The following is a 19,869-nucleotide window of genomic DNA, read 5'->3' on the forward strand; positions in this document are numbered from 1 at the left end:
ATTTCTCCTAAATTTATGCCTTCCTCCCCGCCGGCTGCAGAGGATTGCAAACAAGGCTGCGAGGCCGTGAATTAAGAAAAAGATGCGGGCATTTAAATCACTGTCTCACCTCGTTATGATGCTGCTGGGAACAATGTTCCTTTTTTGCATTTGTAATTAAAGGGGAGAGGCAGATGGTGGCTGCCATAACCAAAAGTGATGAGTCTATTAAAATAATACTTAGACCCTCTCCCATTGTTTTGTGATTGTAAGAGCTCTGTCACTCATGAGAAGCAATAAACTGTGTGGCACCTGATTCTGATCTCAAATGTTTCATTTGCAAGTGGAAAGGAAGGGTGCGGCGGTGGGGGGGGGGGGGGGGGGGGGGGGGGAGTGGGCAGCTCCAGGCCTTGCTTACAAAATGGTGCATGATGCAGAGAAAGTGGTGAGAAAGAGAGAGAACTTTTCCCCCCTTCCTCCAAATGCAGGAATTCAGATGCATCCTATGAAGCTGATGAGCAGCAGATTCAAGACGGAGGAGGGGGGAGAATGTGTGTCTTTAAACAACACGTCAGTAAATGTGAAACTCTCTGCCACTGGATGTAGTTGTGGTTGCTGGTTTAGATGGTGTTAAAAGGGGATGACAAGCTATTATGTACGGATCTATTTTGCCTAGTACTGTCTGCCCAGACTGGCAGAAGCCCTCAGGTAGACAAAGGTCTTCCCCAGTCTCTGCTGCCTGAGATCCTTTCACCAGGAATACCAGGGACCAGGGCTATTTTTGGGCAGGAACGCACAGGAACGGAGTTCCGTCTAGCTTCCAAGTTGGCCACAAGTTAGCATAATAGGCCACACCCAACAGCAGAAACTCATTAGGATTGGCTACATTAGGGGTGTGTGGCCTAACATGCAAAGGAGTTCCTGCTACAAAAAAGCCCTGGGTTTGGACAAAAAACAAGGTAAACAGAATAAGAAGCAAAAGGTGGGTGTGCCTGGATGAGCACACCTCTGGTAACATGGGGGTGTGGCCTAATATGCCGATGAGCTGTGCTGTCAGGGGTGTGCTAATGAGTTTCTGCTGTTGGGTGTGGGCTATTATGGTAATGAGTTCCTGCTGGGCTTTTTCTACAAAAAAAGCCCTGCCAGGGACTCTCTGCAGACAGCCTCTTCATAGTCCCTTTACCCCATAAACTCTTGTGTCTCATATGAACCTGCCTTATAATGATTCAGACCATCCGTTCGGTGTTGTCTATGATGGCAGCTCTCCAGGATCCCGGTGACTGAAGCTGGGACCTTCTGCATGCAAGTTGCCCAAAGCCATGGCTCCTCCGCAGTGGGTCTTCTATATTGCTCTTTGAGGAAACAGATGAAAGGGCTAACTTCTCTGTGGCCACTGCATGTTCGATGTGGACATGAAAACCTATTCAAAAATCATCACATTGTCGGAAGGCTGTAAAATTGTCACACATAGGCTGCGGTCACACGGGCAGGAAACTTTTGGAGGGGGAGCATGGCTATTAGCCCCGGGGCAAAATACCTCGCGGCAGCAGGATCAGACGACCCGGCGAGGTCCCGTGGTTAAGGTGGAGGTGCTGATCACATGAGCATCCGCACCTCCACCGAGAGCATCCGGCCGATTGGAAGGGGATAGAACGGGCCGTGCACAGCCCACTCTGGGCAGGGTCCGTGGGCTGCTCACAAGGAGGGGAGGGGAGGGGAGGGGGAGTAACCCGCCGGATCCCCCCTGCCCACCTGCCCTCCCTCCCCCCGGGACACGCGGCCCGCTCTCTGCCTGGCCGCTGCCGCTCGCTCCCATTGCAGCCCCCCATGGCCCTCCCTCGACCCTAACGCCGCGCGCCTTTGTGCGCACGCACTGTTGGGCGCTTCTGGAGGCGGGGGGACCACCTGGCGGGCGCCGGATGCCACGGGAGTCCGGCAGGGGCGCGATCAGGCACCCGCCCTTGCTGCGCAGTTCCCGGAAACTAGTACCTCGGAGGTACTAGTTTTTTACTGCACGTCTTCGGACGGTAGCCACGGATCAGCCACGGGAGCTCTACGCTCCCCAGATGTTGCGGTGAGATCGCGCCCAGAAACTCCGCCTCTCTTCCGTCCCTCTTGCGTGCTTACTGCTCCGTGTGACCGCAGCACATGATATATTTGGGACTACTTTCTGAGCTGTGGACGCTTCAATTAAACAACAGACCGGATGAGTAATGTTGATTACCCTGTGACATTCAAAAGGTAATTAAGTTATCTCAGGTAGGCTATTGATGTTTTGTTATCTGGTTACATCAATCAGCACACCCCAGAGCTTTTATTAATCTAAATAAGCAGGGAATGTCCTAAAGGAGAAAGTTATAATGTCAAAAAAATGTGTAACAAGTATTTAGGGTGAAACCAATAAAGTAATTGACAAGAACAGTCTAAGTGTCAAAGACAGATTAATCACATTAGAGTTCTATGTCTTTGGCCCTCATAAAATGGTTTGCACTGTTAATATTTTCTTTGATCTGGTTATTTTGTTTTTTTTAAATTTGGTTTTACAATTCTTGGAACTGGAACAGCAGCAATTCCACATGATTTGGTCTCAAAGCTTACAGTGTAATTCCATTTTATTGATCTTTCAAGGTAATGGGATTGACCCACTCCAGACACTGTACACGGGGAAGCAAAGTCTGCAAAGAAGAAAAGAGACCCTCCTACCAATGCTCCCTCTAAGCTGTAGAGTCTTGTGAGCAAAAATTCTACTTTGTGAGCTACTGGCATTAAAGCTGTGAGAGTACAATTTGGCTGCTGCCTAAATTAGTTGGCTCTGGAACCATCTTCCTGAGCTAAGACAAAAATGTGTGAGCCAAAGGCTAAAATAACTGTGAGGTAGCTCACACTAACTCAGCTTAGAGGGAACACTGCCTCCTACACAGCATGGAAGTTGGAACGGTTTAAGCCAAACCGATACTTGTAGTAGAGAAAGCTCTATAACCACATTATGATGTTTAATTTCTCTCTGCCAGGATGTTAACTGAGAGTTCCCCACAGCCAAATGCACTGTATTAAGAATGGGAGCCTCCATGGTAGAGTGATGATTTGAATCCCACCACTTTGGATTTTTTTTCTGCAAACCTGGAGCTTTTTCAGATATGTAGAAAGATCTGTCTTGTCTGTTCATGGCTCCAATCTCTGGATTTAAGTACCTACAGATTTGAACTTGTTGAGAATTAGACGCATCGGTGATGATAATTGCTCTTACAGGCTTTGCCTGTCACATTTATTTCTGCTGCTGGGTTCTACCTCCCTTTTCTTTTGTGTGCCACTTGCTAGCTGGCCAGATGACATCTAAAGGGACATTCGACAGGGAGCCCCTGTACTTCACTGTGAGCTGCGCACATCTGCAGGTAAAAAGGTAAAGGTTCCCTTGCTCGAAAGCCAGTCAAATCCGACTCTAGGGTTGCGGTGCTCATCTCCATTTCAAAGCCGAAGAGCCAGCGCTGTCCGAAGACGTTTCCGTGGTCATGTGGCCGGCATGACTAAACACCAAGGCACACGGAACGCTGTTACCTTCCCACCAAAGTGGTACCTACTTATCTACTTGCAATTTCTTGCTTTCGAACTGCTAGGTTGGCAGGAGCTGGAACTAGAGATGGGAGCTCACTCCATCATGTGGCACCCGGGTCTCGAACTGCTGAACTACTGACCTTTCACAGCCTGCAGTTCAGCGTCTTAACCACCTGAGATACTTGCAGGTATAGGCATGTAATTTCTGCCTCTAGTGCCACGTTGACCATTTTTGCTCCAGGAGAACGAAACCTTCCGAAAACACTATTTTTGGAGGAGAACTTTCCAGATGCCCGCATTAATAACAATCACCCTTTCCCTCACTTGATCACGATCTGGTAGCCAAGGTTCACTGCTCGGGCCACAGGCCTCCTCTCCAAAGCTGGAATTCAATCTCCATAAATTAAGTGCAAAATTAATGTTTCACCTATTGTCGGTGGTTGTTTTTGTTTTCTATAATGATACGCACAAGGTACTTTAGTTCTTTCGGGGTCTGCTTTGTGTTACAAAAAGGTTCCTCAATGAGACAGATTGGTGCAAGTGGCACTTGAACACGCATCGCAGAAATGTCAATGGGAGGAACAATAGAGCGGAGCACCAAGGAAGGTCACTGAGTCGCAAGTGAACCTTTTACAAAGATAATGAACCCCCCCCTGCTTACGACAAAATCTGCACATGTTGAACCACTGATCTCAAGTCAAGCACGTTGAAGTTTAGTTTGTATCATGATTTTTAACCGTCTTACAATTAAGGCTCCTCTCATAGCAGGATTGGTGTCAGCAACAGTAGGGGGGCTTCTGGAGCTCTGGCTTTGCCGGTGGACCTCCTGCTGGCACTTGGGTTTTGGCCACTGTGTGACACAGAGTCTAGGATGCAGCAGGCAGGGTAGAAGAAGAAGAGAAGGGGTTGGATTTATACCTCGCCCTTCACTACCCAAGGGAGTCTCAGAGCGGCTTATAAACTCCTTTCCCTTCCCCTCCCCACAACAGACACCCTGTGAGGTGGGTGGGGCTGAGAGAGCTCTGAAAGAAACTGCTCTTTTTCCAGAACAGCTCTGACAGAACTACAGCTTGCCGTACATGGTTAAAGGAATGAATCCAAAGTGTTGGCACTGTGGCCAAGAAGTAGGTCTATACGCCCATATGTGGTGGGAATGTAAAGTGGTTAAGGAATTTTGGCAAAAGATTGTAAGGGTTATCTTTGATCTATTTCAAGTTAATGTAGAGATCAACAGGGATTTGCTTATTTCTGGAATATTGGGAAACAAAAAAGTGGAAAGAAATAAGCGGGAGTTATATAAAATTATGGTTTTAGCCGGGATGGCTGTAATAGCATTGGGATGGAGGGATAGGCACAAATGGACAATGGAAAATTGGAATAATTATGTCTTTGAACGCGTACAATCAGATATATTCGCACAGATAATTACTGAAGAGACATGGGAGGAGAAATGTCAAAAGATTACAAATAAATGGGTGGGATATAAGGAATGGGTGGTGTTAGATCGCGCTAACAAAGGACTCGTAGAGTGATTCAGCAAGTGATTCAGCTTTATTAAGAAGTAACGAACAAGCACTAAACTCAGTAAGAAACCAGAACAGAAAACAGTGGGAGCTTATGCTCCTTTTAAACATAACCGGGCTAATGTAGCCACGCCTATTTACAAATAACAACCAATGAGATTGCTAGAATAAAGACCAATGGGAGTCTTTCCCTCCTAGGGAATGGTATCGTTCTGATTGGTCGCTGTTACGAAGCGACCAATAGAGTAGAGTCTGCACACTTAACCACTACACCAGACTGGTATAAATCTAATCTCTTCTTCTACATGGAAACAGCTGTACATGAGAGTAGCACCACTGGCTTCCATACATTTACTCATGCGTCAGTCATGGGATGCTCTCAAATAGCAACCCTGAAGCAAAAAAACTCTTTTTCTGCTAACACAGGGTGCATGGGGGAGGAGGTTTCGATTTGCGGGTGGTGGGTGGGGAGATGCTCTCTTTCCTTTTTATGGACTTCTCTGCATTTACAACTCAATATTTTCAGATTCTCTTGCATTTACGTGTGTGTGTGCATGCTCTCATTGCAACCCAGGTCTGATAACAATCCAGTGTCCTTGGAAGGGTTGCCAGGTCCTTCTTCGCTAAAATGGGGGGTGGGGAGTAGGGTTGTGAGACCCAGGCAGGGAAACTCTTGGACCGATTTCCCACAAGCGCTGCTCCGCGCTCGCTCTTCCCTTTTGCCCCGATGGTACGTGGCAAAATGCGGCCACACAGCAGCTTGTGTGAAATTGACATGTACCATCAGGGCAAAAGGGAAGAGCAAGCGCAGAGCAGCGCTTGTGGGAAATCAGCCTTGGAGATCTGGGGATGGAGCCTGGGGAGGACAGGGACCTCAATAGGGCACAGTGCCATAGAGGCTACTCTCCAAAGCATCCATTCTCTCCAGGGGAACTGATCTCTGTAGTCTGGTTAACATCCACCCACCACTTTAGTCTATGGGCTTGGACTTTGGCTACAGTCTGTGTGTGTGGGGGGGTGGACGTTAACCAGATGACAGAAATCAGTTCCCTGGAGAAAATGAAGGCTTTGGAAGGTGAACTGTATGGCACTGTATCCCACCAAGTCCCCAGCTTGCTGGGTGACCTTGGGCCAGTCATACTCTCAGCCTAACCTACTTCACAGGGTTGTTGTGAGGATAAAATGGAGGAGAGGAGAACAATGTAAGCAACTCTGGGTACCCACTGGGGAGAAAGGAGGGATACTGAAAAGTACGCAGACGGAGAGTGATTTCAGCAAAGCGTACTTTATTCCATCGGGAACAAGACAGCTTTGGCCGGCTCGCAGGCCGGCTTATATTCCCCCAGAAACCGCCACCCAAAACACACCCCCACTTCCCAATAGGTTATTTACAGTGGCCGAGAGTCCCATTGGCTTCTCGGCCAGGAACCTAGCCCCCTGATTGGAGCAGGCTAGGATCCACATAGTCCATTGTCTCTTGGAGCGAAGCTCGACGGTTGTCCCTGGACATGTCTGGACTTGTCGGGACTTGTCAGGACTTGATACACTACAGATATACACAGGGCTTTTGGTGGGGGGGAGGCGCCGGAACTCTCGGGAAGGAAATGAACAATAAGCAGGTGACAAAATAGATGGCAAGCTGACACTAGCCAATGCAGAAACTAGGATCCGAGGCGAGGCAATGAAAACAGATACTCCGATACAAGGGGGAACCACGTTGGGTGCTGAAAAAATTATGGAGCAAATGCCAGATGCAGAATGGACCTGAAAGACATCAAACATGAGGTCTGCTCTATAGCAGTTCTCTTCACCCGTGGGGACACATTTTTTAGTTCTGCCTTACCATCTGAAAGCGTCCTGACTGTCAGATCTTCAGACGATACTCCAGGTCCATAACGGTTGTAGGCCAGAAATCGTATGGTGTATTCAGTGAATTTCTTTAGCCCTTCCAGCTTGTATGATAAGCCATTCACTTCTATATTCTAGGCACAAAATAAAAACAAGACCAGCATTACTGCACAAAGACATTACACGGGTCAGAACATTCATGCCAATGGCTGAAAAAGCCATTTCTTTTACTAAGACTTGGTTTACGTTTTGTGCATTCAACCTGACATCCCACAGTTGGTAATTCAACTGTTATTATCCTGCATGAATAACCCATTTTTATGGGCAGGGAATTGTTAAACCAAACATATATCTGACTGCTATCCAGACTCTGTCATGAAGGGCTTATTTATTTCACTCATATCCTACTTTTTTTTCCCATCTAGTAAATCAAGGTGGCTTACGTAGAATCCCCAGGAAGTCCCCTTTAAGGAAGTTGATTATAGAAGGACTTACCAGAATTGAAACCAAACTTAAACAAAGGCAGGGCCATGTGTAGGTAGGATTGCCAGACTCCCTGGTCCCCACCACCAATTGGCCGGTGGAGGGACTTATCAATAAAAAGAGGAAGCTCCAGGCCGCATTGCTGGCATCACACAGGAAATGACATCATCACACCAACGACTTCCAGGAGGAACTCTGGTATTTGGGCAAAACCTCAATGGTAGAAGCCAGCTTACCGTAGAGTTTTTGGCCAAATACCAGAATGCCACCCGGAAGTCGCTGGTGTGATGACATCACTTCCTGTGTGACACCAATAACATGGCCTGGACCTTTCTTTTTCTCCTGGTAAGTTCTCCCACCCATCCTCCATCAGTTGCCAGAAGGGACCTGGCAAACCAATTGTGGGATAGGGCTAGCACCGCAGGTATCCCATCTAGGCACTTTGGGGGGTTTTCCCCCAAAGAAGCTGGACTTATTCATTTGTCACATTACAATTCTTGTTAAAAGGATGCAACCACGTTTTTAGAAGAGGAAAATTTCTAATTAGGAAAAAAAAGAGCACTGAGGCCGTTGCCTCCCAAATTATTACACTAGATGGAGTCAGCTATACTCATCCACATTCACTGCCACAAAAGGTGGAGGCGGCTACAAGCATGGACGGCATCAAGACGGAATTAGATAAGCATATGGAGCAGAGGTCCATCAGTGGCTATTAGCCACAAGGTATGGATAGGGACTCCGGGGCAAGTGATACTCTGTATTTTTGGGCTTGGGGGGGGCAACAGTGGGGAGGGCTTCTAGTGTCCTGGCCCCACTGCTGGACCTCCTGATGGCACCTGGTATTTCTGGCCACTGTGTGACACAGAGTGTTGGACTGGATGGGCCATTGACCTGATCCAACGTTGGCGTCTCTTATGTTCTTATCCAATATCCCCCCCAGCATTTTCACTAGGGTTGCCAATTCTGGGTTGGTAACTCTCAGCTGCTTTTGGGGGGTGGAGACTCAGAAGGGTGGAGTTTGGGGAAGGGAGGGAGCTCAGCAGGTATAGTACCAATAGAGGCCACCTGCCAAAGCTGCCATGTTCTCCAGGGCATTCGTTGTCTGGTTTTCTCACTTGGAGTCAAGGCAGAATACACAGGGGGAGTCAATACAATTGATAGATGGAACACTCAACCAACAATGCAATGGGATTAGGGTTGTACAATCAGAAGTCCAAAAACAGAACTGAAGCAAAGCATAAATCTTAGAACGGCACATTAAATGGTACAAAAATCACACAGCAGGATTCTAGTTTCAGTAAGCTAAATACAGTAGTATAGACTGCAGTACCTAATAATTTATCTAAGTAACATATTCTGTTTTCTCTTCATATCGCATTCATCTTTCAGATCTAGGCAACTTTGTGAATCATTTAGTACAGTGCGACTCTATTGCCTGTGTAGAAAAGCTCTCTTGAATAATTCAGTTTTGCATCTGGGGATCAGTTGTAATACCAGGAGATCTCCAGGCCCCAACTGCAGGTTGGAAACCCTATTTTTTATCTAATCACATTCCATGCTCCCTCTAAGCTGTGGAGTCTTGTGAGCAAAAATTCTACTTTGTGAAACTACATCAGTGTGATGGAGGAAAGGTCATCCCAAACTACAGACCAAGGAGTGCAGGGGCTTCTTTTCCCCTCTGTTGGATACTCTCTCTTTGTTGGCCCTAGGGTTGCCAAGTCCAATTCTCTTACCGGCAGGGGAGCCTTCTTTGATGTGTGTGCGCGCGCGCTTTGTGCATGCGCCCCACCAGCACGTCACAGGAAGTGACGCGCTACGTCGATCACGTTGAAGGCGTGGCCTCGATCGTCGGAGGGAAAACCATAGAGTTTTCCCTCTGATGATTGGGGCTACACCCCCAACGTGATTGACGTGGTTGCGTCACCTCCGGTGACGCAGCCACGCTGCGCTTCGGGGGGCGGAGTTCCCCCCGGGGCCCAATTCTGCGGCGGCAGAAATCGGGCCTCCGAAGCGGGGGTTTACCCACCCCCTGCCCCCACTTGGCAGCCCTAGCCCTGTGCCTTACTTTGGACCACTGTTCCTCTGAGGGCAGGAGTCCTCAACTTTTAAGACCACGGACACTTTTGAAATTCTGACACAGCATGGTGAGTGCAGGCACAAAATGGGTGATACAAAATGGCTGCCACAGGAGATGAAGCTGACCACAAAATGGCTGCCATGGCTGACCTTCAGTCACAAAGGGAAGATTCTTGTGCTGCAGGGGCAGTTGATGCCAAAGCACTGTTTTAAAAAAATCTGCACAGCCAATCAAATTCCCAACGGCCAATCAGAAGTCTTGCTTGTCAAAAAACCCACCTGGCCCCATATACTTTCAAAACACACTTGGTGGATGCCAGTAAAGGTGTTAGCAGGCACTATGGAACCCATGGGAACCACGCTGGGGCCCCCTGTCCTAGGGCAACCCAGAGATGCACCACTCAGTCAAGCAATGGCAGAGTGAACAACCCTACAGGAGGGAATGAACTTAACTGGTATCCTGGTATGTTTTGGCAGAACATAACATTCTGTTATTGGCTCACCTGTTCTTTCCCAGTAGCGACTTCAGTACAGTACAATCTATAGCCTTCCACTGGGCCATTTGCATAGGCAGGTGGTTCCCATGTGATAAGGATTGAGGTAGGTGAGGTAGATACGGCCCGCAGGTTTTCCACCGGTCCTGGGATTTGCACTGAAACACACAGAATCCAGAATTACCACATTCAATCAAGCAAACTGTGATTTAGCACTACAGCTTCTACACCACACAAGGAAGTGTTTTATTATTACAACGGCACACATATAGGGAAGAAAAAAACATTACCTTGATCGGTCTTCCAAGAATAAGGCAAGAAAAAAATCCATTACATTTAAAGAAATCTCCCCTTAAGGAGAATCAAATGAGAGGTCCTGAAAGAAGTCACTAATATTAGAGGGTGTGCAGAAACCTTCCCAACACAATTTGCCAGGGTGGGGGGGAGAGAAGAAGGCCGACGATGGAGTGCTAATTAGGCATGGGCATGAACCAGGAAAATGCGGTTCGGTTCACGGTTCATGACATGCTCTATTTGTGAACCACGGATCGTCACAAATTTTTAGTCATCTACTGGTTCCCTTTGTGAGGTGGTAGAACATTCACCCTGGTGCACTAGAGACACCAAACTCACAGATGTTCGCCAGATGACTTTTCTCTACCTGCCCTCCAAGTTTGGTGTGGGTTGGGTTTACAGTGTCCAAGTTACGCCTGCCCCCCCAAAGAAGGTGCTCCCAGGGAAGTGTTTTCTGGGGAAATTACCACCTGTCATTTCCCCAGAAAGCACTTTCCTGGGAGCACCTTTTTAGAGGGGGGTTAACTTGGACCCGCAAATCCAATCTTCACCAAACTTGGAGGGCAAGTAGAGGAGAGTCAGCTGAAAATCCCGTGAGTTTGGTCTCTGTACCTTGCACAGGATCAGTTCTATACACTCCTGAACCTGCACCTGTCAAAACAGTTGTTGGCCCCGGTGCCTTACTTTGGACCACTTTGTGCCTTACGGTACTTTGTTGTTGTTTTTTAACTATATTTTATTCAATTTTCAATTCTTCATTTACAGTAAATAATATCAGCATTATATAGGATAAGTATACAATACTTAAAACTACAATCGTTTAAAGAACACTATTTAGTACACAACTGTAAGTCACTTATTGGTAGAACTGTAAGAGTTAATTTAGGATAAGGGTGAAAGGTAAGAAATATAGTGCATATACCAAGAAAGTTACTTTAAATTATTCTTTGAGATATAATTTAGTAAACTACTAAGAGTTGCTCATCATAAAGCTTGTACAAGTTTGTTGTGCCTTACTTTGTGCCTTACTTTGGTCATTTTGACAGTCACAGGTTCAAGAGATTCAGGAGTGCATAGAACAGATCCTGTGCAAGCTAGAGAGATCAAAGTTGCAGAGGACACCCCCAAGATGCTCCCCTACATGCCCTCCAAGTTCTTGCTTTGAAGTTTTGCAAATATTTTTTTATTGAACGGAGACTGTCTGGGAATCTTTCTGCTCACAAACTGGCACGGATCTCCACAAACAGCTGGAAAGTTTGTGGAAACTTCATTCCAGTCACCCTGCCACGAACTTGACTTTGCAAAGCATGAACCAGCCAAAATTTGTCACAGACTTTTGTTCATGAGCCGATTCGTGCCCAACTCCGGTGCTAAGAGCACAAGAGCCCTGTTGGTTGAGCTGGTAGCCAATTCAGTGCCGCATCCTGTTCCCCAAATCAGCTAACCAGTTTTCCTGGAGAAGACGAAGAAGAGATTGGATTTATACCCCGCCCTTCACTACCCAAAGGTGTCTCAGAGCAGCTTACAAACTCCTTTCCCTTCCCCTCCCCACAACAGACACCCTGTGAGGTAGGTGGGGCTGAGAGAGCTCGGACAGAAACTGCTCTTTTTCAAGGACAGCTGTGCCAGAACTATGGCTTGCCCAAGGTCATCCAGCAGGTGCAAGTGGAGGAGTGGGGAATCAAACTTGGTTCTCCCAGATTAGAGTCCGCACACTTAACCACTACACCAAACCAGACCAATAAACAGGGCACAGAAACCAAGGTCTTCCTCTGGTGATGCCCCCAGGCACTGGTAGTGCAGAGGTTTTCTACCTCTGGATATGGAGGTTCCCTTTAGCCACCATGGTTAGCAACCGTCCCTGGACCTGTCCTGTATTAATCTGCTTAACCCTGCTTTAAAGCCATCTATGTTTGTGGCCATCACTATGTTCATTGACAGTGAATGCCACAATTTAATTATTCATTATTTGCTCAGCTTGTCTCTGACTTGCCATTTCCCCCCTTGACATCTTCTTAACCACAACATTTTTTTCTCCATGATGTCTAAATATAACTCTGGGACCTCTGGCTGAGGAGAAAGCTAACTGCATCTGCTACCCTTAGGGTTGCTAGGCCAAGCTACATCACTTCTGGGTAACACCTGTAAGCAACAAAGCGTAGCTTTAGGACCCACTGGAAACTCTATGATAAAACCATAGAGTTTCTGGTGATTCCTAGAGCTACCCAGAAGTGAAAAGGGATGTTAGTGATGCTGCACCCATGTACCCTCCACGTCCCTGCCCCCAGCTCACCTGCTGGTTGTTAGAGAATGAACTTGATATTTTGTTTTATGGACTATATTTATTGCTACACACAATGGACTGTGCACACACACAGAAGACTGTACACTTTAAGTCACCTGTTGTCATGCAACACATAGAAGTGCCTGCACAAGCCTTATACATGAATAAGGTTTCAGCTACACAGTTACCAGCCTGGTGAAGAAGCACACACACCTCCATTATTGCGAGAAGTAAGAAACAACAGCTTTGAGAAGAGACAGCCCCCATTGCAGAATTATTTGTGGTCACGTACGACACATCCCTGCTATGTTCCTGCATTGGTATTTCCTGCCAAATGGACATTTGGTTCACAAAGAGAATGGCCAGCTTCATCTACACTACAATGGAGCATCTTGACGCCAAGGTTTCCACACCTGCCCAGATGCCCTCCTTTGAGTAAGGTTTTAGATTACAATATTGGCCACTCCTTATAAGTAACCTCCCACTCCTATAGGCAACCAATAGGATTGTTTTTGGGACGGACTAACAGGAAGGTGGGTCCACAAGTTGGAACAGTTACCTCCCACCTAATGGATCCCCTATAAAAGGAAAGGACCATTCACCTGGCCCTTCCTAGCTAGCATCCCCCGCAACAACCCCTGTCTGCCTTTTACTCCTCTTAAGTCCCACTTGCTATCCCCAAACCCTTGCCTCTACTTTGATCTCTTGATCTGCAGTCAAGAGACCCACACGTTCTGGCTGGTTCTGGTCATGTGTGAATTCCCTAGTTTACATTTCTTCCCATCCATTCTTCATTGGAACAACCAAAGCTGCGAAGACAGATAAGTATTGCCCATCATCACCCCCACCTGCTAATGCAACAGTGCTTATTTTAATACTGTAATTCTGAGGAATCTGACTGAATGTGTGAGTGCATCAGTATTGTTTGTATGAGATTTATTCTTTAAGTAAAAGACATTTATTTTTACAAGAACAGCCTCGTCATCCTTCTCTGGTAACCCTTGTTGGGAACAGGACCTTGATATAGTTGGCAAGGACCCATTTATAAATTGCCAATTGCTGTACATAAAGCAATTCAGCTAACATGGTTGCCAGCTTGAACATCATTGTGTCACTTCTGGGTAACACCTGTAAGTGATGAAGGGAAGTTCTAGGAATGTCTGTGATTCCTTGTGATTCCTAGAGTTACCCAGAAGTGATATAGTGAGATCAGTGATGTTGCTGGGTTTTTTTTCCCCTTTGCAATAGAGCTTGCCAGTGAGAGGACCCTATCCATAAAAAGAGGTCTGAAAAGCCATGCTGCCCTCCACTTTTCAAATAGTGTAGTGGTGTTCCTAGCTAGTAACACTCCAAGCTTGCACATCTTTCATAGAATCATAGAGTTGGAAGGGGCCATACAGACCATCTAGTCCAACCCCCTGTCCAATGCAGGACCAGCCTAAAGCATCTCTTCTTGAAAGCTGTCAGTGAAGGGGAGCTAACCGCCTCCCTAGGCAGCTGATTCCACCTATGAACCACTAACTGTGAAAAAGTGTTTCCTAATATCCAGCCGATATGTTTCTGCATATAATTTAAACCCATTGCTTCCTGTCCTATTCTCTACAGCCAACTGGAAAAGCGCCTTGCTTTTGGTGCAGTGGTTAAGTGCGCGGACTCTAACCTGGGAGAACCGGGTTTGATTCCCCACTCCTCCACTTGCACCTGGCTGGATGACCTTGGGCCGTAGTTCTGATAAGAGCTGTCCTTGAAAAGGAGCAGTTTCTCTCAGAGCTCTCTCAGCCCCACCTACCTCACAGGGTGTCTGTGGTGGGGAGGGGAAGGGAAAGGAGTTTGTAAGCTGCTCTGAGACACCTTTGGGTAGTGAAGGGCGGGGTATAAATCCAATCTCTTCTTCTTCTTCCTCCAAATGACAGCCTTTCAGATATTTAAAGAGAGCAATCATGTCCCCCCTCAATGTCCTCTTCTCCAAATGAAACATTCCCAAGGCCCTTAACCTTTCCTTGTAGGGCTCAGTCTCCTCTTTATCTGGACTGGCTTTCAGACTACCTCGATCAAATGTTATTGTGTTTTGAGTTCTATACTTTATGGCCATGTTCCCTCCCCCTCCAAAGCCTTTGGGGAAAGGGGGGGTGCTATAAATCCAGACAGTTATGTAAATACATGGGAGGAATGAGCACCAAAAGGCCCCTGAGAGGATCCTGAGTACCTCAGTGCACATTATGGCCAAAAGAAAAAAAAAAGACAGCCTACGCAGGGATCGCATTACTAATTCCCACCTCCTGTACAGCCTCTAAATACAAAAGTAGAAATCGATGAGCAGCTGACAACCTCGTGTCATAACCCCCCCAATATAAATGGACTTTAAACGACATTTAATATTAATACTCAGTTGTGAAATCAATACAGTTAGAAAGTTTGGTTTTTTCCTCCTTCCAGTTCTCCCGGCTTTCTATTTCATCACGAGACCAACAGTTGAATTAATATGCTTTACTCCTTGGCACGCCAAAAGTCTTCAGTAATCCCCAATCTCCAGTGTTAAATGTGAGTTTGGGGGAAATTAGCATCTCCCTTGCCTTTTAAAGTTCCTTCCGATTTAAGGGCCTGTGTCAGACCCAGGGGTCATTTCCTGCAGGAGCGCACAGGAGCGGAGCTCCGGCAGTGAAGAGCCCAGGGGGTGGGCACATGCAACAAGCCCCGCCCTCTGCTCCCAGCAGCCCTCAGTCAGAGCAAGAAGCAGCCAGATAAGTTGCAGAGGCCCCCCCCAGTCCAAAGCAGTCCAGTGGCACCTTTAAGACCAAGTTTTATTCAGGTACAAGCTCTCCCTCCTCTGTGAGGGCAGAAATGCACATCCCCCCCCCAATAGGTAGCAATCCAAAACAGCCCAGTGGAGCCTGAGCGGTGGGTGTTGCCTTCTGACACACTTCTGGTGATGTCGGGGGGTGGCATATGCAAATGAATTATGCTAATGAGTTATGCTAATGAGCTCCTGCACCTCTTTTTCTACGAAATGACCCCTGGTCAGACCTTTGCAAGTAATCCATGAGACCATGCTCTGCCCTCAGCCAAAGTCTAGGGCTACTTACAGAGAAAGAGTCACATGCAAGGAACCTCACCTGCTCTTACGGCTGCCATCCTCCAGGTGGAAGCTGGAGATCACCTGGATTTACAAATGGTCTCCAGATGACAGAGTTCAGTTCCCCTGGAGAAAATGGCTGCTTTGGAGGGTGGACTGTATGGCATTGGACCCTGCTGAAGTCCCTCCCTCCCAAACCCCGCCCTCCCTAGGCTCCACCCCCAAAATCTCCAGGAGTTTCCCAACCCAGAGCTGGCAACTTGGTCTGCCCTTCTAACAATAACAGCCAGAAGGCAAACATTCCCCACCTGCACTGTTGAGCTTCACTTCCCCTAGCCGGTCATACAGACCCTGAGAATATCTGAAGGGTTTCAATTTGTAAATTATTCCTTGCGGGAAGAGCAGCTCGTTCAATGACACCTACCAAGGGAATCGTTAGAAATTTGGAAGCTGAACAGGGTTTTAAGTTTCCTGAGATCAGCAAAAATTCCAATTGCTAAAAACTGGAGGCAACCCAAATCCGGACCCAAAAGACTGTCTCTCGTGCATGGCAAGTGGCAGGTATTGTCAAATCGGTGAACTTTGTTTGCATTTTAGAAGGCAACTTTGCCTGAATTGCTAGAGCAACGGAGGTCAGAGTGTTTTGTTTCCTTTTGACGCATTGCAGGGAAGATCATATGGGATGCTCTGAAATGCACTTAGGTTTCTGGGAGACTTTCATAGTAGGAAAGACGCCCTTCCCAACTTCTCTGCTGAATTATTTCTTTTCTTTTTTTTAGATGCAGTTCGAAAGCAAGAAACTGCAAGTAGATAAATAGGTACCACTTTGGTGGGAAGGTAACAGCGTTCCGTGCGCCTTGGTGTTTAGTCATGCCGGCCACATGACCACGGAAACGTCTTCGGACAGCGCTGGCTCTTCGGCTTTGAAACGGGGATGAGCACCGCAACCCTAGAGTCGGATTCGACTGACTTTCGAGCAAGGGAACCTTTACCTTTACCTTTAACAATACATAATATATGCTTAAACAAACTAACTAACTAAAAAAACCCCTACAATTAGCAGGCATTTATCAGAATCTCCAAGGGCCGTGGTGGCTCAGAGGTTAAGACACTAGGCTGCAGACCAAAGTCCTGCAACCCGGCAGTTCGAGACCCGAGTGCCGTGTGACGGAGTGAGCTCCCGTCTCTGGCCCCAGCTCCTGCCAACCTAGCAGTTTGAAAGCAAGAAATTGCAAGTAGATAAATAGGTACCGCTTTGGTGGGAAGGTAACAGTGTTCTGTGCACCTCGGCATTTAGTCATGCCAGCCACATGACCACAGAAATGTCTTCAGACAGCGCTGGCTCTTCGGCTTGGAAACGGAGATGAGCACCGCCCCCTAGAGTTGGATTCGACTGGCTTTCGAGCAAGGGAAACCTTTACCTTTATCAGAATCTCCACCTTTTGTCTGGGTGCTAAGGGCAGTTTCTCCTTATTAGATTGTTGCTGAAACCAAGAACTATCACTCAATGTTCTCCGAGGTGGTAAATGCATATCTTGGCTGAACACTGTCAGAGACTAGTGAGGTTATAGCTCTCACAAAGAGCATTTGGACACTGAGCTTTCCCTGCTTGTAATGCCTGTTTTCTATGGAGTCAGGTGTCATATATGCCCAGTGGGCATGATTTGTGTGCCGTTTTCAATATGCAGTGTTTCAAAGATAGGGTTGCCAAACCCCGGGTATAGCGTTGCCACGTCCCCTCCTTGCTACGGTGGGGAGATTTGGGGGGGGCGTTCTGGGGTGGGCGGGGATGCCCCCAAGTCCCGCCATATATGCCCAGTGGGCATGATTTGTTTGCCGTTTTCGATATGCAGTGTTTCGAAGATAAGGTTGCCACGTCCCCTCCTCGCTCCGGTGGGGAGATTTGGGGGGTGTTCCAGGGTAGGCGGGGATGCCCCCAAGTCCCACCCCCAAGCCACAACCACCCCTCTCCCTCCCCTCCTGCAGAGATTTAAAAGGTTTCAGCTGATTGGTGGGGGGGGCACGTGGCCCACTGATCAGTTGGAGGGCCCTTTAAACCTTTCAGCAGGGAGGGAGAGGGGCTGTTGCCGGCCACAGCTGTGCTCACAAAAAGACCCTTTAAAGAGTCTTTTTGTGAGCTGGGTGTGGGACGCGGCAGGCAGGGCTGATTTCCCAGTGGTGATTCGCCGCTTGGGATTCAGGCCCGCGCTGCCGCCCCACTCGCTGCGGGCCCCACCTGCCTCACAAGGTGCCTGTTGGGCAGGGCTGATTTCCCAGTGGTGGTTCGCCGCTTGGGATTCAGGCCCGCGCCACCGCCCCACTCGCTGCAGGCCCCACCTGCCTCACAAGGGGCTTGTTGTAGGAAGAGGAAGGGACGGAGATTGTGAGCCGCTTTGAGACTCCTTAAGGTAGAGAAAAGCGGGGTGTGAAAACCAACTCTTCTTCTTCTTCACCAGTACATCATTTTCTATGCCCGCTCTCTGCATCCAAACGCCACCCCAAACCTCAAATCTGTTTCTCATTGTTGGTAGTGAAGTCAAGAGGTATAGGGACTTGCACTTCCTCCTCGAGAAGGACCCATCCCACAGTCACTGGTTTTGAGCGACAATGCGGTGGACAGTTCCCTGGTGCGCCACCAGCTTAAACAGCCCTCCTGCATTCAAGGGGAGTCATCCTCAAGGGGAAAGGTAAAGGTAAAGGTTCCCTTGCTCGAAAGCCAGTCGAATCCGACTCTAGGGTTGCGGTGCTCATCTCCGTTTCAAAGCCGAAGAGCCAGCGCTGTCCGAAGACGTTTCCGTGGTCATGTGGCCGGCATGACTAAACACCAAGGCGCACGGAACGCTGTTACCTTCCCACCGAAGCGGTACCTATTTATCTACTTGCAATTTCTTGCTTTCGAACTGCTAGGTTCGCAGGAGCTGGAACTAGAGATGGGAGCTCACTCCATCATGCGGCACACTCGGGTCTCGAACTGCTGAACTACCGACCTTCCACAGCCCGTAGTTCAGCGTCTTAACCACTTGAGCCACCGCAGCTCCATTCAAGGGGAAAAGGGTATCCCAAATTGTTGCAAATACTACATCTAAGACACTGAAGGTTGCCGTTTCATCTTTAAATAAAACGGCACGCAGCCTGGCAACTTTCTCTGTGACTACAGTTCTTTTCACCTTTGAAGATGCAAGTTCACACACTCACTTAGCTCTAATAATGAGATGCCACCGCTTCTCTCTCTTTTCCGATGCGACACTTCCCCCCTTCAACAGCCAGGCTTCATCTGGATCCATCATGATGAAAAGAGTGCCGATGTAACCTATTTATGGAGCCATTTTGCTCTTATTGATAATAAAGAGCATCCTTTGATTGTGCGCCGTTCCCTTTCCCTCCCCCTCGTCGCCTGTCTCCTCGCAGTTAACAGCTTCAATGACATTTCCATAAAATCAGCTTCTGGCCCATGCGGGGTGACGTGACTTCAAAAAAAAAGCAAGCTTGGAGGCAGTGTAATTATTAACATAATGAAATCCCCACTTCCCTCGCTCTGAACATGTTTTGAAGACATGACAGGTATTTGCTGAGGAAAACAACAATGACAACGACAGCAGTAACAACAGGAATGGGCCCATGCGCGCACACCTGTGCTGCCGATCCGAACAGGAATAAAGACAACCGCTGTATGTTTTTTCACATCTGCAATTTCTGCCCATCAGAATCCTCTACAGTGGCTTCATTATGGAGCCATATTGCAAGGCAGAGGTCCCCAACCTTCTTCAGCCTCTGGCCATCTTTAGAATTCGCACACAGCACGGGTGGGCACAGCTGCAAAACGGCTGCCACAAAACGGCTGCTGTAGGAGGTGGGGCCAACCACAAAACAGCTGCCTCACCTTACCTTCAATCACACAGCGAAGATCCTCGTGCTCTGGTGGTAGCTGCTCAAATATCAATGTTGCTTTTAAAAAAATTGCAAAGCAATCCAATCTCCAAAGGCCTTGCTAGGCAAGAGACCCACCTGACCCAGCCCACTTTTTAAAAGCACTTGACAGGCACCAGTAAAGGTGTCGGGGGGGGGGGTCTGTTTTAAGGCACAAGACTCTTGGCTTCTGGCTCTTAGCCTAGGGCGCACAGACTGGAGCCCAAACATTCCCCACAATGACCAGAAGTGTCTGCCAGTGCTGGGGAGGGAGAGACACATCAGTCACATACCTGCTATCCTGCTAGGGGAAGATAGCTCTGAGGAGGAGGAGGAGGAGGAGGAGGAGGAGGAGGA

General features: G+C 47.9%; 1 protein-coding gene across 1 annotated transcript in view; it reads right to left on the reverse strand.

Annotated features, from left to right (window-relative positions):
- Nucleotides 1-19,869, reverse strand: part of DCC (DCC netrin 1 receptor) — a 591,220-nt gene that overhangs the window by 367,058 nt on the left and 204,293 nt on the right. Inside the window, exons 6-7 of the mRNA XM_015428299.1 lie at nucleotides 9,965-10,113; nucleotides 6,898-7,036 (exon numbers count right to left, since the gene is read on the reverse strand). Coding sequence (XP_015283785.1) covers nucleotides 6,898-7,036; nucleotides 9,965-10,113 — 288 coding nt within the window. The remainder of the gene's footprint in view (nucleotides 1-6,897; nucleotides 7,037-9,964; nucleotides 10,114-19,869) is intronic.

The sequence above is a fragment of the Gekko japonicus genome, unplaced genomic scaffold, assembly GCF_001447785.1.
Source record: "Gekko japonicus isolate JY-2015 unplaced genomic scaffold, Gekko_japonicus_V1.1 scaffold614, whole genome shotgun sequence".
Classification (NCBI taxonomy): domain Eukaryota; kingdom Metazoa; phylum Chordata; class Lepidosauria; order Squamata; family Gekkonidae; genus Gekko; species Gekko japonicus.